The following is a 23728-nucleotide window of genomic DNA, read 5'->3' as shown; positions in this document are numbered from 1 at the left end:
GAATCTTGGAGATGTCCTTATCTCTAGTATTTACTCACCTGACTTGCAACAGAAACAATGATGAGTAGATTGCATCCCAAGTGCCTCATATTTGGACTGTTCTTATAAAAATTTAGTAGGTTTTCCAGAATAAAAATTCCTTCATTTGATGCGTGTCCTCATAGCGATTTCCCTAGGTTTAACATTCAAAATTTATTTTTAGCAAATATGTGAACTTGGGGAACTGATTTCTGGACATGTATCTCCAGTATAACTCAATTTTAAAAATTCTACACAGGGTATGGTGTCTTGCTGAGCAACCATGACTTGTTTTGCAATGTATACAGATGCCTAAGATGTGTATAGATGTAGGAGGAGGTTGATTGTGGCCACTGTGTTATATGGGGTTAAGTAGGGTAAATAGATCTCCTTATGTACTTTTTCTACATGTTTCCAGTGGCAAAGGCATAAGAAGGATTCTTCTGGAATTGTTTATAGGACAGAAATACGGGCACAGCCATTTGTTCTCCCGTTATCTGTTGGTTCAGTTCTTTGTGGGGCCAGAGTTAGATTTGGAAGAGTTCCAGATTTCCCTGGGACCTCTCTCTGCTCTTTTCCTCTAACTCCCAGGGTAGGTGTGTGTCTAAGAGTGAATATAGCTTTGTAGTCACACCTTCTAGGAAGGCCATGGAACAATGCATTATGGGTATCTGTTTCTTCTCATCAACACTAGTTTGTGTTAGTGGGTCCCTGTGTTTTCTTCTCCTTCTTGCTTTCTATCTATCTCTTAATTCTGGCTATCTGACTTTTGGATTCCAAGCTCCAGTATCTGATAGAAAGGATGAAGTACATAGAGACTACAGACTGAAATCCTGTTGACACCCCTTTCTCTTACAATCAAATACCTGCTATGTCTGCACCTCCAGTGCTTCTATTTCTTCAGTGATTGATCAACAGACCATTTATTAGAGCAAAGCATGTTCTTACTAGGGCTCCTAAACATAACTATGCAAATACAACAAATGAGAAGAGCTTTCATGGGTGTGGCTGGACAATAGCTTTCTGTTGACCAGTCGAAGATGGTGCTTCAGGATACTATAGTCAAAACATTGCAAAAGTCAGGCACTTCTGTCTGCTATTCTGATAGCCACGCTACTTGTGGGACATTAAGATGTTTTATCTTTAGGGTGAAGGTAGAATGGTTAGAAACCACGATAGTCTGTCTACCAGAGCATCCGTGACAGAAAAATAAAAAAGGTAACAAAAAACCAAAATGAAAATCAAGTTTGTGGTTCTAGGTACTCTGGTGCCATTGAAGCCATTTTAACAGAATCTATAATAAGTAAGAACAGGAGTTTAGCAACATTTTTGAAGACATTGGGGGAGCAACTTAAAACAATTGGGTTTGTGTAATATTGTCAAGCTTCTCTAAAAAATATAAAATTTGTGCTTAGTTATTGTCATTCTTCTTCTAAGGTTGTGAGGCTTGTCCGTGAATGGTTTGGGTATTTTGGGGCCCTGAAAATTCCTGTTTTTATAGGGCTATTACTCCCTCTGCTGGAAAGACTAGAAACATTAGCAAAGCTTAAAGGCTGTAATCTTGTGAATGCTGCCCCGCAACCTCTCCATCAACCCTTTCTACAGAAGTGTAGACGCAGAGTCAAAAAGCCAGAATTGGAACCGCATTATCCAATCTTAGACTGTTTCCATCTCTATTCTGCAGAAATGGCTACTCGGGGATCTATGAGTCCTGGAATAGGAGATCTATAACCTATCATAAACATGCATTTCCAATGTGGATCCTCATAGGAGTTTAAACCCACAAGTTCAGACAAGAATACCTCCCTCAACACAATGCAGCCAAATGACTTCTAGAACCCACTTCCTCATGCCTCTTATCATGTCGACCAAGGGAGTGCAAGTCCCCAACATACATAGAGATTCTCTTTAAAGAACTAAAGATGTTTTACTCTCTCTTTACCTTACAACATTAAACTCCATGGTTTCTTATTTTAGTTTATCAATCTCTGCCTCACTTTCCTTCCCTGATACCACTCATCCTAGCACAAGACGTAGCAGTAGCAGACTTTAAAACAAGTCAGACCCATGAGTAGCGAATTGCCTAACTAATTCAGAGTTAACAGGTATCCCTTTGTTCTTCATTCCTGTGTCCTCATCTAGAGGGTTTGGCAGTGTAAACATCAGTCTGGTTGGCAAATCCCTTTAAGTACAGATGTGTTCCTATGCAAATGAGGTGATTCCTGTCATTTAGCTTAGAGGTACTGCAAAGTCATGTTTGCTGGTCAGGAGGAAATATGTCTAACACACTAGCTATCAGATCAAAATTAGTAGCCACATACAATTTTTTTAAATATAGAGGGATTTCTTTTCTTGTCTTCAATGCTGATTCTGGTAACATTATTTAGATATGTAAATGCCCCAGGCTTTTGCCAATTTAAGTGTTTAATGCAATTTAACAGGACTTGGATTGAATGACGTCTAAAGTTCATTTATCTTAAATTCAGCCACTTTCCTGCCTAAGATCTGATCATTCCTATATACCAGTGAGTGACACCCTAGTGCTAATGGGTATCTGTGAGATACAGACATAGGCAGCACCTTCTTTTTCCTATCTAACTTGGAAGCTATATTAATTATATAAAAATTACATTGATGGTACTTTTGACTACATTTTGCCATGCTTTTATTAGTAGGGAGCCATTGTTTTCTACATTAAGCTATTAAAATTTATTTTAGAAGAAAACATTTAATAAAGGTTTTATGTAGTTGCTAGGCATCTAAGTTGGAAACCATAGGATTAGCATATGTATTTTAAAATGTAAATGTACCCCATTTCTTATTTAACTGTAATTATTCCAAATTTAGTGATTTTCTTGTGAATATATGCCTGTTGAATGCACATGTGTATGTATATAGTGAGTGCGTACACGTGTCTGCGTGTAGTTTCCAGACTGTGCACACATATGTGAAGACCAGAGGAGGATGTCCACTATTCTGCTCTTTAACAGTCTGTCTCATTTCTTGGAGAGCGAGTCTCTAAGTCCACTTGCAGTTAATTTGGTGGCCAGAAAGCTCTATCAGTCTCTGTCTCTATGCCAACATGTGGGTACAGCCAGCTTTTTTGTTCGTTTATTTGTTAAACTTGGTTACTAGGATCTGAACTGATGTCCTCATCCCATGCTTTCTAATCATTGAGCCATCTCTCCAAACCCCTAGCTGCTGACTCATGAGTACCGTGAGTTGACTAGCTACACTACAGCTTAACCAGCAGGTTTTAAGTACCCCTCCCCTGCACTGTTGGAAAAGGTCATTCTAATTTGGTTTATGGATCTATGCCTCCATCTAGATCATTGTAAACGATAAATGTCAAGAATTGGAGTAATTTACAAAACAGATCAGAAGATATCCATGTGGCAATGTGACTTGGCTGTAACCAAGGGGCTTACAAAGTTACTGTTCTGCCTAAGTGTAGTAAATACACTTGACTACTGCTTCCTGCCTTCTGGGATTAAACATTGTAATCTCTGAAGTACTCCTCGGGTATATCAATCCCTTACCCCACCATGTTTTCGTTGACTGGTACATTAGGTGGTAATTAGTATGTAGAGAAAATACGCATGTGTCTATTGTATGAACCCTTGCAACCTGTTCCTCCCTGCTGGTCTCTTGTTAGATTACACAAAGGAAAACATAAAATACATTGGATTTTCGATCCAAACCAGGCAGATTTGCAATATGGCACTGCAGTGCTAAGAAATTATTCTGTACCTAAAAGCTAATAGCCTGAAATGAAAAGGATCCGTCAGTGATTAGAATAAAATATGATATATGTTTTAGCAGATTTGAGTGCCACTCTGCTCACATGGATTCCAATCTGTAATGTTTTCCACTTGGCCTGTGTATTGAAAGAAATTAATAAAATGCTTAATAATTAGGTTAGTGTTTCAGAGGAAGCAGGCAAACTTAACTTATATTGGAGAGATAAAAAGAACCAGATAAGCACTTCCAGCTCTCACTGCTTGCTATGTGGTAAGAGCAGGACACCCTTCCCGGGCTATCATTTCCCTCCCTGGACATGAGACCTAATGTTCTACGGCACATTTATCATGCAACGGAATGATTTATATGCCTTCATATTAGAATTTGCTTGCTTCAAAGATGATACAGCAACTGAATGCAAAGCTAGGTGCTTGGGGTGGAGACAGACACAAACAGTAAACGTTTTAATATTTATTCTAATTATCACATGACTCAAAACAATGGACGGCAAAGACTAGAACTGAGTTAAAAGTGAGGAAAATAAAAGAATGCCTTAAAGTAATTTTATCTGAATTGCTTAGGCTACCCATAATTCTCGTTATAAATCAGTATTTTCTAATCTCTCTCTCTTGATGCAGTTCTGACAGTCACTGCGCTGAATAATAACTCTCCTGCTCATGTACAGAGGAGTGAAAAGGAATAAATAGACTTTCTAGATAATTGCGTCAGCCTTCCCCACCATTTCAGTAGTGTGCTAGCATTTCAAGTAATGCCCCTTTTGTCTCACAGAGAAAAATCATTTTGTGATTTATTCTACTGGATTAAAGGGTGCAGACACTCAGAGAGTTAAAACACGACTGACAGGTAATCAAGCATGAAGGATGCCAGAACAGTGTGTGAGCTGCTATTCCTCTGAAGCCCTTACATTTACTTTTTAAAGACTACTTTCTCATAAAACAATCGGAAGATAAAAAACACGCTTTCCATAAACTATAGATAATGGCTGCTTTATCTCTGTATTCTAGAATTAAAATTACTTAAGAAAAGTAAATTTAGGGCTTCAGAGGTTCTGTGGGAAGCTTTCTTTCTGACATTTCTGTTTCATCAGATAATCATTTGTCAAATGGCTTCTGGAATGAGCGACGTCTTTCAACGCCATTAGTTGTCACTGAAGGTGACAGCCTGGTTTTTGGGCAGAATTCTTACAATAACACAGAAAAGTAGCATCAAAATGAATCGCTAATGTTCTCCTTTGTATTGTTTAGGAAATGCATAGCGTCAAAGTTTATTGTACTTTTCAATTCTCTGCGTGCACAAAGTAAAAGATGGGCCTCAGTCAGTGCTAGAAATGGAATTTGAGTTCTCATTTCTTAGTGTAGCTCCTTTCTGGATAAAGTTAGTCGCTTTATCTGCCTGTTTTCAGTGGATGGCCTGTTTGATTAAATGAGAGGAAGACGAGGACTTTGTGAACTTTAAATTGGAAAGACAAAAAAAAATGAACAGAATTTTAATATCCCACATGGAGACTGGAATCTTTTAGTACATACTTCAAAATAAATGAGATATTTAAATATTTAATGGTTCCAGTAGACTATTCCAGCCAGCTCCACTCTCCCAAAAGCAAGATTTATCAACACTTTTCAATTGAGGACTTTGTATACAGAGAATAAGAAAATTGGCTTATCCAGTCTATTTTCTTGCATAAGAAAGTGAGATTATTTATCTCAAGAATTGTTGATTCAATGTTTGTCTCACACATATTCCTATACACTTATTTAAAAGCATAATCTCAAAAATAGTTTTAACAATAAGAACAAAGACCAAGTCATACCATCACCAGACATCTTCATCACCAGAAGAGTCACATTGATAACATCAACAATATGTTTCTTCGGCCTTAATCTGTTCTCTAAGTATAGCTTTCAAAAGAGATCAAAACTTGATTTTTGCAAGTTGAATAAATGCAAATAAATGATTCATGCAATCAATTAATGGGGTCATAATTAAGAAGATATAGCTGGTTAAAAATTTATAGGTAAGAGAAGTCTTTGTAGTCACGAGTAACAGGAGTCTTGGTGTAAGGTTAAGTTAATTAAAAAATGAATCAAGTTCATGAAGTATTTCTGGCTATGGATTTTGTCTAACGGAATAAGCTCTTGTATTAAGTCAGATCTCACTGTGATGGTGCTAGGACTGAAGAGAAAAAGGAGGAAGTCATTAGACCCTCAGGAACTGCTCTGTTAAAAATTGTGCTCTTTCCCCTAAAGGAAGAATGGGTATTTGTTTTTTTAAGTCATATATTATTCAATTTGGTAGGTTTACAACAAAAGATTGATGTAAATAAATGTATGGGCTCTGAGTATTACTGAGTTTGGTTGCAGATGTAAAAAGATTTAACAAAACTTTGTTTATCAGAATTCAACTAACTATACTTGAGACAATCAATGAGCAACCCTAATATTGGCACTATCTGTGATTTCTGAGCTGATTATGACTTAGGCTCAATGATGAAAGACAAGGCATCCTTATCGGATTTACGTAGACAAGTAGGTCTCTCTATGACACATAGACATAATCTGCTATAGTATGTGTCCCCTTATTAACTAGCTTCTGAAAGATTGGTTTTTGAAGAAAAGAAGATTGATTCTCTGTATTACATAATCTGACAGTTTCATTCTTAGCTATAAGCAGGCGTTTGTCAACTGCTGATAAGCAAGCAGGTTTTAGAAACAGTCTATGAAATTGATGTAAAGAATAAAAATTCTCAAATAGCATAGATGTTAGATCAGTAAAGAGCATATAAGAAATATACGTATTAAGCTAGCAAAAGGGAAAGAATTTAAACTACACTTTGTTTGTTTGTTTGTTTGTACACTCCAGATTTTGTTCCCTTCCGGTCTACCCCTGAGAGTTCCTCATCTCATACCTTTTATTTTACATCTGTAGAAAAACAGACGTATTCTGCTAGACACTTCCATGGTCTTAAAATTTAACAATAGTTTTGTTACATGACTTATTTTTAGTACAGTGAAATGTTCTGGCTAATATTTTGAGTATTGATATTGTGCTAAATTTTTTGACACTCCATTTAATTTTCGGCATGGGGAATTGTTATTCCTGTGATGTTATCTTTGTTTTTGTAGTGAGAATAAATAAGAATGTAGAAGCCCCTGGAAGCGAAATAAAGCAATAAAGAGAGAAAACCAGCTATTGTTCACAGATATAATATAAGGAGATTTACATATGGAACCTTTACTTTGATTTTTTTATGCCCAAATGCCTCATAGGCTGCACTTTGCATTCACATAAACTTGAGATGTGCTACATTGTAACTACCGGCTGAGACAATGAAGACAGCCACATCAATGCTACGTTAGTTTTGCACAATACTCTGAAAGTCCAGTACTTACCTTTCTTTATTTCCATCAATACCACTAACAACAATGACCACCTTCATCTTCTGCACTTTCAAACAGAGGCAACTAAGACACAGGAAAAGAAGACCATTATTTGGCCTAAATTAATACCACAATGTCTTCAGTTAAAGTCAGTTATCCCATTGGTGGTGGCAAGGTCATCCTGGGAGTGTCATTGCTCTGTTTTATTGGGGTAATGTCTTCTCTCTTTATTCTAAAAGTAGGTGCTATTAGTTTAGTCTGAAGGAAATGTCTTCATTTTGTTATTAAAACATGTATTTATTTAGTGTATGTGCAAGCTATGACATGGAAGTCAAAGTGCAGATATGGAAAGGACCACTTTTAGGAGTTAGGTCTCTCCATCCATTATACCTGCTTTAGAGATGAGTCTCTAGTCAGCAGGCTTGAGGGCAAATACCTTTACCTGATGAGCTGTCTTTTGGACCTTTAAAAAAGAATTCTTTACAAAATGATTAAACTTATTTCTTCATTAATTTTTTTTCACTTTGCATCCTGATCACATCTCTCCTCCATCCTCCCAGTCCCATCCTCTCACTCTACTTTTCTCATTCCCCTTCTCCTTTTCAGAGAAGGGGAGACATCCCCACTGGATACCAACCCACCATGGCACTTCAAGTTTCATCAGGACTAAGCACATCCTTCCCTACTGAGGACAGACAAGGCAGCCTAGCTAGGGGAGAGGGAGCCAAAGACAAGCAACATAGTCTGAGAGACCGCCCTTGACTCAACTGTTGGGGAAGCCACATGAAGACCAAGCTGCACATCTGCTACGGATGTGTGTGTGTGGGGGCGGGGGGGCCTAGGTCTGGTCCACACATGCTCTTTGGTTGATGATTCAATCTTTGTGAACCCCCATGGCTACAGGTTAGTTGACTCCATAGGTCTTCTTGTGGTGTTCATGACCCTTCCGACTCCCTCTTCTATAAGACTGCCTGAGGTCTGCCTAATGTTTTGCTGTAGATCTTTGCATTTGTGTTCCTGCTGAATGAAACCTCTCAGATGACATTTGTGCTAGGATCCTGGCTGCAAGCATAGTAGAGTATCCTTAATAGTGTCGGGGTTGGCTTTTTCCCATGGGGTGGCTTTTAAGTTGGGACAGTCATTGGTTGCTCAGTCCTTCAGTCCCTGTTCTATCTTTATCCCTGTACTTTTTATATTAAGAATAACCTTGGTTATGTCCCTAAAATACACTTTTTAGGTGTTATCATTCCTTCTAGGCTTTGCCCAGCAGTTACTTGGCAACAACCAGGTGGTCCTGGCTTACAATAAAAGGGGCTGTTTGTCCTCTCCTCACTCTCTTACTCTCTTATTCTCTCTGCCCTCTCCTCACCCTGAGTCCTTTTCTCCTCTCTCCCCATTCTCCATACCTCTCTCTCTCCATGTGTTCCTAATCCGGCCCCTTCTTTTCTCTTCTCCTACCACCCCCTCTGTCTGTGTCTCTCTGTCTCTATTCCCTCCCCAAATCCCCTTTCCATGCCCTGAATAAACTCTATTCTACACTATACCTGTTGTATGGCTGATACCTCATGGGATGCCTCACCATGGGCCTGCAGAGGCATCCCCTCCCACCTCACCATACCTGTATATATCAAACATATCCTTGGTTCTTCCTTCCTTCCTTCCTTTATTCCTTCCTTCCTTTCTTCCTTCCTTCCTTCCTTCCTTCCTTCCTTCCTTCCTTTCTTTCTTTCTTTCTTTCTTTCTTTCTTTCTTTCTTTCTTTCTTTCTTTCTTTCTTTCTTTCTTTCTAAGTAGAAACTTGCAGGTTCACATCTCCTGCTGTCACAAGAACTTTCCAGCCATCAGACCTCTCTCTCCTTGGCTAGTCCTATTGTCAAATCAGCAACAACTCAGGGCAATGGTTGTTGAGCTCCCAGCCACCCTAGAGTCCTTGAGGATGGAGGAATTCAGTCTTCATGACTGGCTTTTTTGCAGACCCTTCATTCTAGGACATTTTCCTTTGGGTGAGATGGCTTGGCTGTCATTTCTAGAGAATGAATTTGTCCTTGGGGCACAAAAGTGGACAAACTGATAGTTTCTACTCTCACCTAGAAGGGTATGTTTTTGAAGAAACTCCCAGGCTACTGAGCTACCTCAGGGTCTAAAAAACTTCCAAATTCACAAGTTAAATTTGGCCCCATTATCCACAGAGCAATGACTACATGGCTACTTAATGGCACTTTAAAAACAAACAAACAAAACAACAACAAAAAACTTTTTACAACTCACTCCTTATTCATTGCTCCCTTCTCTGCTCCTGGTTCCCCTTAATTCTGCCCCGCCCCTCACTCTCTCACTCCCTGCCCAGTATTCTCTTGTGCCAAGCTGCTGCTTGTGCCCCTGCCTGCTCTGCCCTGTCACCTGGTGCTCTGGGCCCTTCCCTGTCTCCACTCCCTCCCTCACTAGTACTGCTACCACTGCTCACTGCCAAACACCTGTGCAGCCCAAACCTGATGCTTCCTGCATAGTAACAAAGGCTGCTTGAGGTGACCAGAGAGACCTCGTGTCCACCAGACAAAAGGTGTCCATTTGCTTCCTTATCTGTGCCTCTTTATCTGTTTTTCTCTGCTGATACATAGCCGCTTCTGCCATTCCAACATAAAATAACACGTGACTTTCCTCCAGGGGTATCTGCTGCTTCAGCACCATCATAACTAAGGGCAGTCCCAGGACCATCCTCCATGTTTGTTATGGGTAGTCCCCACTTTGCTGCCTTTAGGAGTACATCTTGATGTAAGGTCTCCAAAGACACTTTCCAATTAAAATAATGTTTTTGTTTTATCCAGCTTTGGTAAATAATGATTTTTAAACAATAAAAGGTAAAGATCACTGTCTTAAATATGAATTTAGCCTTGTTTTTGCTACTACTATTAAGTTACAATGTACTTTTTATTTGCTAGATACATTCAAAAGCAAACAAGCACAGGTTGTCTAACTCAGATACGTTTAATAGACACTGGCTCTCAACCTTGTCTGAAATCTGCTGTTAAGTGTTTAAGCTTATTATGCTAGACAGAGACTCCCAAATCCTGCCAGTTTACCACCCAAGGTCTCTGAGAAGATATGGGCATAGTGACAAGATTCTTCCTGGATTATGGCGTGATAACCACTGAGAAACACTGCTCCATTGCCTTGCCTGCTGCCACGGCTTGGCCTATGCTGTGGGCAAACAGAGGATACAGAGAGTTAAATGTCTCAGATTGCCTAAGTCAAGGTGAGTCATTCCTCCCAAGTTCTTACTCCACAGGAAAAAAAAGCCTCTCATCTCCTGGGCCTGAGGGCCAGACTAACTCTACCCAAGTTACAATGGAGACCACAGGGACTGTTTAGACAGCAGACTATAAACCAACCTCTGTCATATTAATTAATATATGATTCCTAGATGATAATATATTCTTCCTGGACTTCTGACTATATTGACAGCTAAGCTACCTGATAACTTGACAGACCTAGCTCCTTACCTCAAGGTAATCTGCCACCTTATTTTCTCATTAGTCAATTTGCTAACTAGTTAAGACTACCAGATCACTCAGCAAAAAGGCAGACAGGATTGCCTTACTCACAGGCTTCACGATAAAGGACACACAAGTTCAAGGTTAAACTTTCACAGAGGTAACCTTCTAATTCCTTATATAAAATCATTTTCCAGTGACTAAATTCTTCATATTTCCTTCCCTGGTTATGCCACTCTCCTATCATTAATCACATTCCACTATACAATCCAGCTTTTATAATCACAAGTTCAAATTTTAAGTTTCCTTTGATTGTCTTTTAACTATAAATTTAAGGTGTTTCTCATATTAAACCTATGTGATCAACTATCATATTTACAAGGTCAAGTTTCCTTTAATTATCTTTGAAATGTAAACTTAAAAATGTTTCTAATTTTACTATCTCTCTCTCTCTCTCTCTCTATATATATATATATATATATATATATATATCCCTTCTTGCTTCTTCTGCTTCACAAAACGTTTTTTGTGTTCCCTAAGCTCATCTTAAAGAATGTTCATGCTGTTAACCATTTTATCTCTTTTATAAACTTATAAGGTCCAGGAAGCAAACTGATATCTACCTCTCGTGGACCAAACGGTCTCCATCTGGATAAGTATACCTGCCAATTGACAGCCTAAGTTCCTACCTGCTACATCGTTAAGAGGATGGTGTTTCTCTCCTGTTTTCTGTTCTGACATTGGGACTTCTCTCACCCCAACCACCAAGACCTAAGGGCTTTAAATGTATTTTCAAATGTACACCTAAAATTGTTTTCTTCCAAATGTACTTAAATTTATTCTCTACCTGAAATGTGTGTGTGTGTGTGTGTGTGTGTGTGTGTGTGTGTGTGTGTGTGTATTTCAGCATTTTCTCAAGTCCAGGCATTTACTCAAAATCCACATCCAGGACAGCTCTAGAGAAGAAACACATAGATGCTCCAATCTGCTCTCACAAGACACCAACACTTCTACTGGACCTGTCCCTTCCTACTCACAGATGTTTCCATAGACCCTGGACAGCAAGGAGACAGACAGCTCTCTGAAGACTGGATCCCCATCCCTATCCTCATTTCCTTAGGTGTCCCAGAGACAAGTCACCACTACCACCCCAAAATCAGCAAGAAGTTACTAAAGATCTTGAAGACCCTATCCCTGCTTCACCAATGCCTCTTTCTAATTTTTCCATTTTAAAAATTAAACCAAAATGGAGGAATGTTAGCATTCCTTTTAGGCTTGTCTCAGCAGTTACTGGCAACAGCTTACAATTGCCCTCTTCTTGCACTCTTCCTCTCTTGCCTTCTCTGCCCTCTCCTTTCCCTGACCCCTTCTCCCTCTCTGTCTCTATCTCTGTCTCTGTCCCTCTCTATCTCTGTCTGTCTGCCTCTCTCTCTCTCTCTCTCTCTCTCTCTCTCTCTCTCTCTCTCTCTCCCCCTCGTGTGTGTGTGTGTGTGTGTCTACTCACTTCCTAACTCCCCTTCCCATGCTCTAAATAAACTCTATTCTACATTATACCCATTGTATGATGGCTGGTACCTCAGAGGAAGGCATGCTTCAGCATAGGCCCTCAGAAGCACCCTATCCCTCCTCACTCTGCCTGGCTCTATCAAACATATCTTTTGCTCTTTCTTTTTTTTTTATAAAACACAAAAATAGGTAAGCTAACCTATCAGGATAATCAATCATTCTTGTGGGAGCCATAGCCATTAGACATGATTTGTCCAGACTTACTTATATCACTGCCTTGTTTCTGAGAGGAAAAAAGTATGAACGTTACTCTCAGAGCCTCAAAAGATGAGGCCGGATTTTCCAATCAAAAGTCTTAAATAAAATGGCAGGAGAATTATTAAAAGTAGGACATTCCTGAGAAGAAGCAATGTAAGCCTGACTCAGCCCGTTACACAGGAAAGACTGAAATATCCAAAGCTCATCTGTCTTGTGATGAAATTTATGTTCTTCAAGTTATTTTCACTCCATGTAATTACTCTATATGATAATTATATTAACATACCAGAATAAGATAAACTGTTTTTCCCTTGATGCCGGAAGGAGAATCAACCTCATGATTTGTGATAAACCACAATGTCTCCAATGTCAGTGAGAGTCATTGTTCTGCATTAAACATCATGGGAGCCATGTCTGCCTTCTTTGTTCTAATACTAGGTAATTATGTACCAATACCTGCCTGTGCTTGGCTTTTCTGGACATTCAGCAGAAATGGAACCATGTAACATTTGGCCTTTTCTAAGTGGATTCATTTATAGCATGAAAATGTCATCATTTACTCTCATCATGGCTTGTATTACTGAAACAGGCCTTTCTCTTGCTGAAAGATATTTAACGCTGTAGATAGGTTTTGTTTATCACTCAGCTGATGGGGGCTTCTATTACTTTTCACTTCTTGGTGCTCATGCACACGTTTTTTGTGTGCACACATATTTTCACTTCTCTCAGCTCTATACTTAAAAGTGTGCAACTTGATGGTCATGTTCATGTTTTACTTTCTGCAGACCCCCAACCTACTCTGCAATATAACTGTTGTACAACCACAGTGATGTATGTTGACTGGGATTCTTCCATCCCATCATCAAGACTTGCTGTTATCTGCCCTTTCTTAAAACCCGAAGCTGTCATTCTGGAGGCTATCAAGTTAGACTGGATCAGTGTTGAAGTTCATTTGCCTTGAGGCTAATGATGCTAAACATATTCTCAAGTGTTCTTGGGGTACTCGTCTGTCTTCTTGCAAACACATCTATTATGATATCTTCCTACCATACTTAAATTGGACTGTCTTTTTTTAAACCACATCTTAAAAGGTCTTTCTATATGCTAAATATAAGATTCAAGTTAGTGATATGGCTTACAATTGTTGTAATAAAGAGTCTGACTTCAGGGTTTTTTGTATGTTTGTCTTGTCTTCAAGTATAAGAAAGGACTTCATTAGTGATGTGTGTCAAGAAAGGTGTGTAATAAATCACAATTGCCACTACAGAATTGTAGAGAGCGGCGTGGTAAAAGAAAGATGGCGCCGACATCCAGTCCTGTCTGTGTAAACAACTTATCGCACATGCGCAGGCTTGTCCCCATGTCAGGGCAGCTGTAGGATAATGAGGTGATCCGTCGCCCTCCTGTGGTACACAGCAGTACTGCGCATGAGCGGGTTTTGCACCTGGCATCAGCCTGGCCGGGGCGGTACTATGCTAATGAGGCGATTCATGCTCCGCCAATCCCTGAAGGACAATTAGCATAGCTTCAGCCTGCTGTGTATATAAGGCAATCGCTTTTGCCTCTCGAGGTCCCCATATCAGCAAAGAGGTGGTCCTGGCAATAAAGGCTGTTGAGAAGAATCTGACCGTGTTGTGTCTTCCTTGCCGGCTGAGGCGGGCACGACACAGAATCATACAACTATGAATTCCAACTTGAAGGACAGTGAATAATTTTATCTAAATTCCTATCTTCTTCTCTTTGTCTTTCTTCTCTTTGGTTTAGCTTTTTTTTTGGGTCTGATTTGGTATTGTTCTGCATGACTTTGGTCCACATCACCTTTGTTGGTGGTCTCTACATCCTCTGCTGGAAGGCGGAAGTGGCACATTAGAGGGCTGAGCTATCCTGAGGCCTAGGCCGCTCTGAACGTGTACAAGACCTGGTAGAAACTGGGGTGAGGTCAATGTGTTCTTGAGCTCATCTGTATTCTAAGGTGGAGAATTTCCAGAGGGCAGGTAGGACAACAGGTGCTCCTGAACATCTGCATTGGCACGGATGGGAGCAACGATCTCTGGTGTCAGCATGGTGGCTCCCTCCTGGTCCTGCTGGTGCATTCATAGTGGACAGAGTGCTCTGAGGCCACGAACTGGGTGCAGGACTTGGGTGGCTGCCTAAGAAGCTGCTGGGGCAGAAGATGCTGGGGCGGCACAAGCAGAAGTGGTGTTGGAGAATGGGGTGATGGTGATGGCTCCAGGAGCTGGATGAAGAACTTCTTGCCAGAGGTCCCATGCTTCCCAGCAAGTTGGCCAGGCCTGACCCAGTGAGGGCCCCATGTCCATAGAGTCCTCTGAGGTAGGTTGGTCCTATAGGTTGCATGACTCATGTTCCCCAACAGGCTCTGCAGGTCACCCTCAATGCCCAGTGCTGAAAGCTTGGACCACCACTCCCGCTTGCTCCCAGTGCCTCAGGCATGGAGGTATTTTGTTCAGACACTGGTTGATTTTCCAGCATTGGACTCCATCTTGGTTAATTTTGGGCTCCTGCATAAAAAAAAGGGAGAGGCAAAGATTAAAACAGAGACTGAAGGAACACCCATTCAGAGCCTGCCCCACATTTGGCCCATACATATACAGCCACCCAATTGGACTAGATGGATGAAGCAAAGAAGTGCAGACCGACAGGAGCCGGATGTAGATCGCTCCTGAGAGACACAGCCAGAATACAGCAAATACAGAGGCGAATGCCAGCAGCAAACACTGAACTGAGAATAGGTCCCCTATTGAAGGAATCAGAGAAAGAACTGGAAGAGCTTGAAGGGGCTCGAGACCCCAAAAGTACAACAATGCCAAGCAACCAGAGCTTCCAGGGACTAAGCCACTACCTAAAGACTATACATGGACTGACCCTGGACTCTGACCCCATAGGTAGCAATGAATATCCTAGAAAGAGCACCAGTGGAAGGGGAAGCCCTGGGTCCTGCTAAGACCGAACCCCCAGTGAACTAGTCTATGGGGGGAGGGCGGCAATGGTGGGAGGGTTGGGAGGGGAACACCCATAAGGAAGGGGAGGGGGGAGGGGGATGTTTGCCCGGAAACCGGGAAAGGGAATAACACTCGAAATGTATATAAGAAATACTCAAGTTAATAAAAAAAAAAAAAAAAAAAAAAAAAAAAAAAGAGCTGCTTGGACTCCGCCTTAAACTTGAGCACGTAGCCCCTCCCACTGGGGCACTGAGGCGCCAGCTTGAACACACAGTCATTGGGAAAGATAATCAAGTTATCCTCCACGGTGCCCGAGGTCCTGTCTTCCCAACAGAAGTGAAGGGGGTCATTCGTCTGCTAGATGTATATGAGCCCCCTTGGGTTTACCTGCGGTGGCCCTAGTTCCTTTTAATGACATTTGTCCTCCACAGAACACCACCGAATATGGGGTAGAGGATCCCCTAGCCAGGCACCAGGCTTGGGAATAGGGAGTTTGAAGTCATCCTCCTGGCTGTGCTCATACTCTCCTAAGCCGGGGTTCCTTCCGGGCTTGCTCCTCCTTCCTGACATATGCCAGGCCTCACCGGCCTGACTCCAGTTTTAAACTTTGATTCCTAATAGGTTGTAAGCCCCATTCTGATGTTTTCTTCTTCTGCCCCACAGCTGAGCAAGCTGATGAGAAAGTCTGATTCTCTGACGACATTTGGTACTGCAGCGAAGTGCACAGGTCATTGCATGATGGGTTACATTCTATAATTTCGTGGTACTTAGAATCCAAAATCTAGACACTTGATTCAGTGGGGATGTGGGAAGGTCTGTAAACTAATCCACTAAAGGATTCTGAAATCACATACAAAAGAATAAATTTTGTCTGATTCTTCATGCTATGGACAAACTTACAAAAGGACCAGGAATCTAAATATGTTAGCTAAAACTATAAAACTGTTTAAAAAAACATAGAGATAAATGTCTGTGACTCTTAATTCATATTTTAAATGAAACCAAAATCACAAACAACAAAAAAATCAATGATAGTTCAGATTTAATAAAAAGTTAAAATTTATACTTCAAATGGTGTCAGTAAGAAATTGGGAAGAAAACTCAAGAAAATATATTTACAAATCATGTGCATAACAAAGAATTTATATCTAGATTATATAAAGACAGTGACAGTGACAAACAGACAACACAATTAAAAGTAGATAAAAAGCCCCATGAAGTGGCTCATGCTTTTAATTTCAGCTGTAGGGAGGTTATAGCAATCCCATGCACTGAGTGAGTTCCAGGTCAGTCAGGGATATACATAATGGAAGTCTGCTTCAACACATAAATTGTAAAAAAAATTAATAAAAATGTAGATAAGAGATTTGAATAAACACAAGTGTATCTGATTCCTTTATCCTTTAGAGAATTAACAAGGTACTTTCAATCAATGTTAATAATGTCAGTCTTTTTTATATTTAAACATTTTTCCATGCACTACGCTGTGAGCATTTTCTTTCCCACAAATCCTTCCAGACTCTTCCCAGCTTATTACCCACCCAACTTCATATTCTGTCTCTCACAACAAAAACAAAAATGAAACAAAAATGAAAAGCAAGACAAAAATCCAATAAAACGAAACAAAAATACTCAAACAAAATCATGCAATGCCCCTCCCCCAAAACACAAAACAAACCCCAAATAAAGTATGGAGTCTGTTTTGTGTTGTACAACTCCTTCTGCACATGGGGCTTGCCCTGGAGTATGGCTGATAAACCCACTTACATTCATTTGAAGAAAATGGATTTTTCCATTCCCATCAGGCATCAATTGCAAATATCTTTTTGGTTGGGGTGAGACTGCAGCGCCACCCCTTCCCTTCTCAGTGCTGGGACTTGGTCTAGTTTGAACCTGTGCAGATCCTATGGTGCTGCCACAGTGACTGTGAATTTATATGTGTATCAGCTGTTGTGTCTGGAAGACATTTCTAAGTCATCCACCACATCCATCCATCTTATAGTCTTGCTGCCTCCTCTTCCACATAGATGCCTGAGGTCTTAAGGTCAGAAATTTGATAAAGACACGCCATTGGGACTGGGTGCTCCAAATTCTATTTTGTGGTTTAATTGTGGGTCTCTATGTTAATTACCATCCACTTAAAGAGCAAGCTTCTCTGAAGAGGGTTGATGTAACAATATGTCTTTAGGAGTCATTTTATGAATAGGTTGAAAAGTTGCACGTTGTTGAGGTGTCTGGAATATCAGGAATATGTGTGTGACTTCATGAGTCGATATGTAGACCATCCACGATGTAGAGACACAACACAGAAGGAAATACAATGACACAGCAGCTCCAAGTAGGGAGCGTTACTGGGTTCTGGGATACCTTGTTTCATTTTCTCTGAGATCCAAGGTTGCTATCATCTTTATGTTCAATGAAATGGTTATGTATACAAAATTCCACTTTTATTGCCACTTAAGTAGAATGCAGCTCTTCAACCTGTTCATCTTTCAGGTCTACCCTAAAGCAATGACTTGACTGATCCTGGGACAATAATAAAGATAACAGAGGTGGGCAACATATAGACTGTGGAAAAGTAGGGATGTACAATGCAAACAAATGCCTTCCAAGATGTTTCTGTATTTCCCTTTGGATGCAACAGAAGTAGAATTCGTGAAACATAAGTCTTCTCAAAATAAATGTTCATATTTCTATAAAAAATAGAGACACTTTGTTGCTAGAACCCAATATTAATGAACAGATAAATAAAGTGGAGAACAATAACTAATTGTGGTATTTTTCAGCCATAGAATCTTTGAAATTGTTGCATATGTCACAACCAACTTGAGGCTGAGAAGTATTCCATGTGAAGTAAAGGAGAGCTGAGAAGACAAGGTATGCACAAGGTACGTTACTGAACATTTATAGTGGAAACATCAGAGACACAGAGTTGCTCACAGGACATCAGGCGGAAAAGAGAATAGGGGCAGATTGTCCTAGAGTTTCTCTTCAGGATGGTGGAATTCTAGATAGACAATAGTTATGGTGGTTAATAGTTAGTGACAACTGTCAGCTTGACAGAATCTAGAGTCCTTTGGGAAACTGACCTCTGGGAATGCTGTGGGAGATTATCTTGATTGTAATAATTGATATGGGAAGTTCAGTCTTGGGACCATTCCCTGTGCAGCATATTGGGAACTGTATAAGAAGGGGTGGTGTGTGGAGCACTAGCCTTGCATTAATCCCTCTCTGATTCCTGATTGTGTATGCAATCTGCTCAGCCACCTTAATCTCCTGCTGCCTCAACCTCTCTGCCTTCTCTTTTCTTTTCTTTCTTTTCTTCTTAACTCTTCTTTTCTTCTCCTTTTTTTTAGTATTTGAGACATATTTATGCTTAGCTGTTTTATTTTGAAATTAATATTTACCAGACTTCCCATATTTTTAAAAATGAAAACACAACTAATATTCTTACGAGTATTTTAATAGCTCTTGAGTTGATAATATAAGATGCTTACTCCTTATGAATTAGAAAATGTCATGTAAACACAATTCTCACTTGAAGGTTTTTCTAATGAGCAACTCCCTAGGTAACTCTTAAAATATTTTAGGAGATCAGTTCTCTGTCATTAGAAGAATATTATGTGGGATTTTTCCACGATGAAAGGCATACTTCAATATTCCCCAGAAGGATTGCAGTCATTCATATTTTTGTGAAATAAAGAGAAATATCCATGAAAATATGCTTGACACCTAGATTGTATGGCCATCTAGCAATGGCACGGAAACATCCTTCCATAAAAAATACAGAACAATAAGTATTTTATTAGTTATTTTACTTTCATAAAAGGTCCTCCACAACAATGTACTTGTACATCAATTTTTGAAATCACTGTTTTTCCAAATAGGTCTTTTGGAGCTAAAAGTAAAGAGATCCATGGGTCATTCCATGTGCTCTCAACGTGTATGACTTAGAGCAGAGTTTTACAACTGACTCTAAAGCCCTTGAGAAGTGGGCTTTCCAGTGGAAACTCTGAGAGGCCGCTCACTGTAGGGACACTGACAGGTACCATTATGATAAATGGGTCTGTGGGAGACAGGGTATAGGGTCACAGGTAATTAATGGCAGAAGAAAAATAAAATACAGGCAGCCATCCCACTGAGAGCATGATGCAATGGGAGAAATCTCTCATAAAACACAAATGTATGCTTAGCAAAGAACAGCGAGCAAAGACTTGTAAAATAAATCAAAATCTGGGGCTTTAACTTTAAACGATCACTGCGCATTGCCTTGTAATTAGGGAGTTTTTAGAAAAACACCATAAAATTGATCCTTAACTACACAAAATTACTCTGTATAGTAGACTCTGAAGGCAATGAAATATGAACTCAAGCACTCAAGCCAGCTAATGACATCCAGGGTTTTCTAGTTGGAAAAATCAGCTGTAAGCGTTTCTAGAATATGGCTCCTCGTTGTGCAAATGGAATGGAACACACATGATTAGAACAAAGAATCACAGTGACACGTCATAACTTTCTCAACATGATAAGGTTTGGCCACACACACAGAGAAGTTGGGGTGGGGGAGGGGTGGGGAGAGAGACAAGGGAGAGATTCGTATACTACCTTTATAGATTCAGAATGTCTGCAGAATTTTAGATCATGGGTTTCTGTTTCGCTTTGCTTTGCTTGATCTTTGAATATCACACTAACTCCAGTTATGACTTCCACTATGTTGCTGAAAGTCTTTTTATTTTCCTCTGCAGACTGGACTTCAACTATTCTAAGAATATTCAGCATTTGTGAGCCCATGTTTTTCTTTTGTAGAATAAATGTGTCCTGCACGTCTTTTTTAAAAGCAGACTGCCAAAGGGCTGACACAGTTGTGAGGGTATAGGGTGGGGTAGCAAAAAAGGGGAAAATGATTATGACAGATTATTGATCTAAAACTTTAAAGAGATTGGCATCAATCCTGTCCTGCTTCATGGCCTTGGGGTGGCAAGGAATTAATCCTGTATGTTAGATGTGGTGTCTGAATCCCCAAGAATTTCAGTGCCTGACTGTGTTCTCATAATCAAGTCACTGGAGAGAGCCATGATAGATATCACTCACCTACTGATGTGCTAAAGGTTTTCGAGTTTAACACACAGCCCCTGTAATCCTGAAAATGAATAAAAGTCTTACTCAAATAAAAGACATTCCCAACTGCTTTTAAAGGACAGGTTTGGGATGGATGACTGAGATGAATTTTCTTTCGTGGGGAACACCTATGTAGACTTTGCCATCGTTTCCCAAATAACATTAAATATAAGATCAACTTCATTATTTTCTCATTACTTATTTGAAGATAACATTAACTTAATAAGGTTATGCATACCCTCTTCTCTCAGCCAAACTTTTTAAAAATGTCCAGTATATTTTTACAATGACTTTTCTTGCTGTTTGACCCCGGCAAGGTTTTGCTTTGAAAATGATTCTGAATCAGTGTCTCTATGGTGAGAAAAGAAAGTAAAGGGAATAAATAATGAACATTTATTCTCAAAAGCACTTCTCTAACTTTCACAGGAATATATTTCAATTGTTGACTAAGCAACAGTTATCTGCTTCCAATTTCCAGGTTAGTGAGTTTATAATTTTATAGTTGGGTTGTAATAATAATTGAAATTTTCATACTTTTGTCTTAAAGATAAAGTGGAAGTCTGATGGTCTGGTACTTTTATGATCTGGTTTAATTATATTTCTGATATCGTGCAGAAAGTAAGGGAGATCCATTACTATAAAAAAGTTGAATCCATTAATTTAGGGATATGAGCAAATATAAGTAAACTATAACCCTTGGATATCTTTGGTTGCCTTCCCTGATGTTTTGACTGTCATATTAAGTAAGGGATATAGAAGACAAAGCTGGCTACACAGAACACATGCTCTAAACTAGCAGACATAGTGAGTTCAAATGTTACACACATAGCGAAAGAACAAACTAGAAAGAGATGCTATAGGTAGACAAGCTTAGTATTTCCCACAGAGAAGAAAATTACTTCCCATGGAAAAAATTTAACAAAATTTTTTTTGCCTGAATTTTTCTATGGCCACCATGGTTAAAATGCTGTCCATATTCCCATATAAGCAATTTCCAATAAAAAGATATTATTTAGCATCTCTATCTCCAGGTTTTGATTTCTTTATACCAGTTTACTTTCATTAAACTATTCATTCATAAAATTGGGCCCCAAGCATGTGATAATTGAAATAGAAAGTATTTATTAAAATTCCCTTTTGCATTTTTATTGCAAACAAAATCTAAAATAATATTTTCGATTTAGTATTTATGCTTTAATTGTTAGCTAAGGTTTCAGATTTTTCTAACTTTGTCAAACCCATTGTTTATTTTAAAATTAATGAAACTAATAACTTAAAAATATTAAATTGTTTCTTATTTACTCTTTGATCTGTGAGTGGCGGTGCATGCACTGCCATGAATGTGTCCGGCACACTTTGGGAGTACAAGGTTGTGGGGTGCTGCTTGCCAACCCCAAAATACCACACACTGCCACTGTACCCAATGCAAATCTTTGTACCCAACCATGTGGTGGCCAAGTCCTGCTTCTGGTACTTTGAGTCGCAACTGAAGAAGATGAAGAAGTCATCCAGGGAGATTGTGTACTATGGGCAGGTGTTTGAGAAGTCACCCCTGCACGTGAAGAATTTTGGCATCTGGCTGCGATATGACTCCCTCAGTAGCACTCACAGCGTGTACCGAGAATACCCAACCTGACCACCGCTGGCGCGGTCACAGAGTGCTACCACGACATGGATGCCGGACACTGTGCCGGTGCGCACTCCATCCAGATCATGAAGGTGGAAGAGACTGCAACCGGCGAGTGCCGCTGGCCAGCTGTCAAGCAGTTCCACGTCTCCAAGATCAAATTCCCATTGCCCCACCGCGTGGGCGCCAGCACAAACCATGCTTCACCACCAAGAGGCCCAACACCTCCTTCTAGACACAGAGACCCACTGAATAAAAGCTTCAGAGTGCCAAAAAAAAAAAAAAAGATTATTCTGACTGTTTAAATAAGAAACATGTGACAGCACGTATTCACTTTTTACCTGCGGTGGATACACTTTAAATGGGGAGTATAGAACTAGTCATCTAAATCTATTTTTATGATTTTATGTAAGAAACTATGTTGCTTGTTTTTGTGTTGTTATTCCTTAAACAGCAAACAAGAGCCACTAAAGGACACATAGTTGGCAGGGAAGGCTTGGTGGTGGCATATCTGGATCTGCTGTGGTTAAGTGGACAGAGAAGCAGCTTGGACTGAATGAGGCATGGCTATAAAGCCCATGGCTCCACTTCGTGTGACCCATTTCCTTCAGTTAGGCCCCACTCAAAGGCTCAACTACCTCTGGAACAATGGAGTTCCACACGTTGTCACAAAAGATCATGGCCTGGGGGAGTATTCCACATTTAAAATTACAACAAATTTGCAGGAATAATAAAATGTATTTTCTTTTTTTTTGGAGCTGGGGACTGAACCCAGGGCCTTGCACTTGCTAGGCAAGCACTCTACCACTGAGCTAAATCCCCAACCCAAAATGTATTTTCTTAAACTTCAAGTTAGAGCAAAATTTTAGACCTCCTATTTCAGATTATTTTCAGAAAGGCATAACTCAGCAACCTGAGCTAATTGTCTACATATTTAAAATGAAATCAAAAACCTAATTATATTGCTTAAGGATTTTAAGATTAAAATGATTAATTATGCATATGTTTGCGCTTGTGTTATCGTATGCTATGTGCAGGTATCCATGGGTTCCAACAGAGGACTCGGATCTAGAACTGGAGTTATGGACGGTTGTGAGTCTCCTGGTATAGGTGTTGGAAACAGGACTCTGGAGTTCTGTAAGAGCACGCTCTTCACAGAGAAGGCATTTCTCCACCCCGCTTCCACTTTTGATTCTTTAGGCTTTTTTAAACTTGCAAATGTCTGAGTAACAAAACAAAGGAAGAGCAAGTTGGAAAATATGTAGATAAGCTTATTATAAGGATATTAACACCATTCTCACTTTTTTCAGGTTTATACATTCATTCTATGCCTTTTGCTGTGTCCACACCAATTAATACAGATGAAAGATTCAGAATTAGAATTTTAAAGTGGCCACAGTTTCTTGGCTTCAGATTTACTTCTAAATCCCAGTTAGGATTTGGAAGATGAGCCAAGTCTCTGAGCGGACAGATGTAGCATGGGCTTGACTATTAGCGTATCACACCAGAGTGGCAGCTTATGTTAGAATGGCTGTTCCTGGAAATGGTAGTCTTGCCTTGAAGGAGTTTGGGAAACATGGAAACTTAAAGTAAAGGGATTCCAAGTAAAACT

General features: G+C 39.8%; 1 protein-coding gene and 2 pseudogenes across 5 annotated transcripts in view; 2 read left to right on the top strand and 1 right to left on the bottom strand.

Annotated features, from left to right (window-relative positions):
- Slc7a11 (solute carrier family 7 member 11) overlaps positions 1-23728 on the top strand; it is a 219643-nt gene that overhangs the window by 168755 nt on the left and 27160 nt on the right. For 2 of the 4 annotated variants that reach the window (XM_087622510.1, XM_087622673.1), the window contains exon 12: positions 7764-10038. In XM_087622510.1, the coding sequence (XP_087478636.1) occupies positions 7764-7846 (83 nt within the window). In that variant the 3' untranslated portion in view covers positions 7847-10038. Of the gene's footprint in view, positions 1-7763; positions 10039-18157; positions 18260-20915; positions 23117-23728 lie in introns of those variants that run through there. The other 2 variants (XM_087622599.1, XM_087622600.1) reach the window with 2 other exon arrangements.
- Positions 14092-16930, bottom strand: Adrm1-ps1 (ADRM1 26S proteasome ubiquitin receptor, pseudogene 1; annotated as a pseudogene). The gene is made up of 2 exons (XR_015672814.1): positions 15566-16930; positions 14092-14944 (listed from the first exon to the last, which is right to left on the bottom strand). The product of XR_015672814.1 is annotated as an ADRM1 26S proteasome ubiquitin receptor, pseudogene 1, transcript variant X2 (transcript).
- LOC147996237 (large ribosomal subunit protein eL20 pseudogene) lies at positions 21826-22351 on the top strand (annotated as a pseudogene).

The sequence above is a fragment of the Rattus norvegicus genome, chromosome 2 (assembly GCF_021556685.1).
Source record: "Rattus norvegicus strain SHRSP/BbbUtx chromosome 2, alternate assembly SHRSP_T2T, whole genome shotgun sequence".
Taxonomy (NCBI): Eukaryota; Metazoa; Chordata; class Mammalia; order Rodentia; family Muridae; genus Rattus; species Rattus norvegicus.
This window is presented reverse-complemented; position numbering and strand designations above follow the sequence as displayed.